The sequence below is a fragment of the Trichechus manatus genome, unplaced genomic scaffold (assembly GCF_000243295.1).
Source record: "Trichechus manatus latirostris isolate Lorelei unplaced genomic scaffold, TriManLat1.0 scaffold00031, whole genome shotgun sequence".
Lineage (NCBI taxonomy): Eukaryota > Metazoa > Chordata > Mammalia > Sirenia > Trichechidae > Trichechus > Trichechus manatus.
In genome coordinates this window covers 22,321,377-22,324,758 of record NW_004443967.1, presented here as the reverse complement: position 1 = coordinate 22,324,758, position 3,382 = coordinate 22,321,377, and the positions used below count along the sequence as shown (strand labels likewise).

General features: G+C 62.1%; 2 protein-coding genes across 2 annotated transcripts in view; one reads left to right on the top strand and one right to left on the bottom strand.

Moving 5' to 3' along the window:
• Positions 1 to 168, top strand: part of SPRN (shadow of prion protein) — a 478-nt gene extending 310 nt beyond the window's left edge. Inside the window, exon 2 of the mRNA XM_023729915.1 lies at positions 1 to 168. This exon is cut by the window's left edge and continues 148 nt beyond it. Within this exon, the coding sequence (XP_023585683.1) occupies positions 1 to 168 (168 nt within the window).
• A 2,196-nt stretch (positions 169 to 2,364) lies between these two features.
• MTG1 (mitochondrial ribosome associated GTPase 1) overlaps positions 2,365 to 3,382 on the bottom strand; it is a 12,942-nt gene continuing 11,924 nt past the window's right edge. Inside the window, exon 11 of the mRNA XM_004375000.3 lies at positions 2,365 to 3,210. Within this exon, the coding sequence (XP_004375057.1) occupies positions 3,083 to 3,210 (128 nt within the window). The 3' untranslated portion in view covers positions 2,365 to 3,082. The remainder of the gene's footprint in view (positions 3,211 to 3,382) is intronic.

Below are 3,382 nucleotides of genomic sequence, written 5' to 3'. Positions count from 1 at the left end.
GCGGGGCCCGGGAACGACGAGGACTGGGAGCCCGGCAGCAATGGGACCGGCCGAGGCGTCTACAGCTACAGCGCGTGGACTTCGCGCGCGGGGCCCGTGCACACCGGCCCGCGCCTCTGCCTGCTGCTGGGCGGCGTCCTCGGCGCGCTAGGGCTACTGCAATCTTAGGCCCGGCTGGGCTCAGGGACCCCTGGCCCCTAGCCTGTGCAGAACTCGCAGGCTCCTTGGGCCTTCGCCAGAGGCTGCCAGGCGCTGAGCACCCGTCCCTTCATTGTCCGTGGTCATGGAGCCCAGAAGGGCTACCTAGGCGGTTCCAGCCTCTCTGGGGGCGCCGCAGCCCCTCCTGAGACATAGGCCACTCGCCTAAGCCCCACAGCACCCTACCCCTCTCCCACCTACCGGAGGTGGGCTCCAGGGCTACTCCACCTGCCTCAGGCCCTTGGGGCCCCCCAGCCAGGAAGGTGCCTGTTGTGGGGTCCCCGACATCACCCTTCCAGGAATGCCCACCATGGCTGTCTCTGAGCGGTTTCTAAGACGACACCCGCTGCAGGCGCCCCTGCAGCCCTGCCACCCCACTTCCACCTGAGGAACCAGTCTCTCACAGGGCCTTTCCCAGTCAGAACCTTGGGAGGCCAGTGCCCACTGGCCTGAGGGGAGGCTCTCCTCTCCCTTTGAGCCACTTCACCCCCAACAACTTGAAACAGAAGTCATTTAACTGGACTTCAGACTCTTCTTTGAACTTGAGGGTCACATTCTGGCATGAGTTCTCACCTGGACTTGGGACGGCAGCTGCCAGTCCCAAGAAGGAGCCCTCCATGAGCACAGCCCTGGCAGAGCTGTCTGGGAGCACTGGCCAGTGGCCAGCAGCCTCCCCAGGCCAGGCAGAGGGCAGTGTGGGGGCACAGGTGAGGAGGTTAGGAGCTCCAGTTAGACACACGTACCCCTGTGACCACAGTGGGGCCCAGCAATGGGCAAGTACAGTGCCAGGGTGGGAAGGAGCCTCACTGCTGCTGCCCCAGGGTGCCTGCAGAAGACAGTGCCAGGCAGGAGAAAGCAGAGCCCCCAGGGCCAAAGGACACTCTGAGGACACTCTAAGGAAAACGCCAGACAGGTCATTACAAGGATCCTCTCAGTACATACATCAACACTCTGCTCCTTCAGTGCCGGGCAGCCCCGACTGCCCATTCCCTGCAAAGCTGACACCAGCCTGGTTTACCCACGGAGTGCTGCCTGCGATCTCAGCTGTTTTCCAAATCTCTTCTAGTCCTGCTGTAGAAATGTCTCCAGCTCTGATCACCCAGTTTATGCTGAGGTAGGATGTCTTCCCAGCTTCAAGACCTCACCTCCTTCGGTGCTCCGGTCCTCCAGATCGGCCTGGCCACCCCAGGACCAAGGCCCGTGCCTTTGACTCTCCAGTTGGTGGACACCAACGCCGAGACCAGCATCCCCCAGGGGCTGCTGGGTCCCCCACCTTGGCTCTCCCACAGCTCATGTGGTGGGGCTCGTGGTTGGCGCGGGCTGGACCCAGCATCTCTCCAAAGATGGGTGCGAAGCTGCGAGCCTCTGCCTGCTTGCACACTGCCAACATCCCCGTGACAGATCCTCCCCGTACTGCTCCCGACCAGCTGGGAACAGGTCTGCCCAGGAGTCTGACCATCTCTCCTTGGAGAACTAAGGGACAACCTTGGGGATGGAACAGCACCGGCCCCCGTCGGGGCCCACCGGCCACACCCACACACACTGACCGCAGCGCCCTGGGAGAGCTCTCCTGCACCCTTATGGATGTGAGGTGGAAGAAGTGCTCTTGAATCCAGAGGCTGCTCAGGGTTTGGCACAACCACGGATTTTTCATGCTCCCCAGCCTGGGTCAGGTTCCGGTGGGGAGCAGACAGACGGCACACGGCGTCGGTGATCAGAGCTTCGTGTAGGTCGCACAAAGTGCACACGGGGCATAGAGAAACCATAGGGACAGCCTGGATCTAGAGGGACACACGGAGGAAGCCCCGCCACAACACAGCGCGGGGCCCACAGCACACCTGGTGCTCACAGGACCTCAGCGTGTGCCCTATCCCCTACCCCCACACCGCTTCTAGAAAGCAGGCTGGAGGCAGGCAGGCTCCCCAGGACTATTCAAGGTCAGGGACAAAAGTGCATCGATGACTCTCAGCCCCAACACAGCAAAGCCCAGAGACCCTACCGCTCCTCGGTCAGCCAGCAGGTGCCCAAGACACCTGGGAGCCTGGGGGTCACCTGCCCTCGCTGGGTGACCCCTTTGGTGACTCCTTGGTGGCCATATGTGGCCAGGAAGGGGTGTCCCGCAGGGGGCATGAGGGGCAAGCTGGTCCTTGATTCTGCCATGGTTACTGGAACCACCTGTCTGTGTCTGTGTGCACGTTTAATAGTGTGAAAATAAACCGCTCAGCTACTGACGTGACTCTTGAACTGTGGAGCCCTGAGACTCTGGATCAAGAATCTGAGATGAGCCTGTTCACGTCCCAAAGCTCAATGTGTGTGAGGGGCTTTAGCAGGTGGGCCCATGGCCCTGGGGGTGTCCTGAGTGTGGGACAGCAGAGAGAATGGCCTTTCTAATCAGCTTTAATTTGTTCCAGACAACAAAGCCTTTAAGAGACACTGTGCATGAGCCTCCACACTTGGCAAGGCCACTGTCCCTGAGGGCCAGCCTCACCCCAGCTAGGCTCACAGGATAGTTCAGCAAGACCACTTCCCCCAAGGTCCCCAAGGTCCAGCCCTCAAGGTCCCTGAGGTCCAGGCCCTACCCTGGCCAGACACACTGTCCCCAAGGTCCCCAAGGACCAGGCCCCACCCAGCCAGGCTCGCAAGATGGCTCAGAGAGGCCACTGTCCCCCCTGGGGTCCCCAAGGTCCAGGCACCCCGGCCGCCGCTATGACCAAGAGCAAGGTAAAGTCGGGCAGAGCAGAGCACATGCCCTTCACTGAGCAGGCGCCTCTGTGACACAGCGACCAGCCCCCGGCAGAGCCATTGGCCGAGAGGCCCAGAGCCACCACACGCCTCACTTCTGAGCCAGACACGTGAGCCCAGACCAACAGGGCCACGCTGACTGTCAGCGGTCCACGCAGCAGGCCAGGACGTCTCGGTCCAGCATGACAGGGCCCAGCAGCCCACTGCGGAAGGCCCGGAGGAAGTGGCCGGCTGCCGCGGCATAGTTGGGCTGCATGATGTTCACGTTCCCTGTGGGGGGGATGGGAGGTGTCTGGTTAGAGGAAGGGGCACAGGGGGACTCCAAGACTGGAGGGAAGAGGACGGGGCATGGGGAGGATCCCAGGACTGGAAGGGAAAAGATGAGAGGAACCCCAGGACAGGAGGGCAGAGGATGGGGGGACCTCAGGACAGGAGGGCAGAG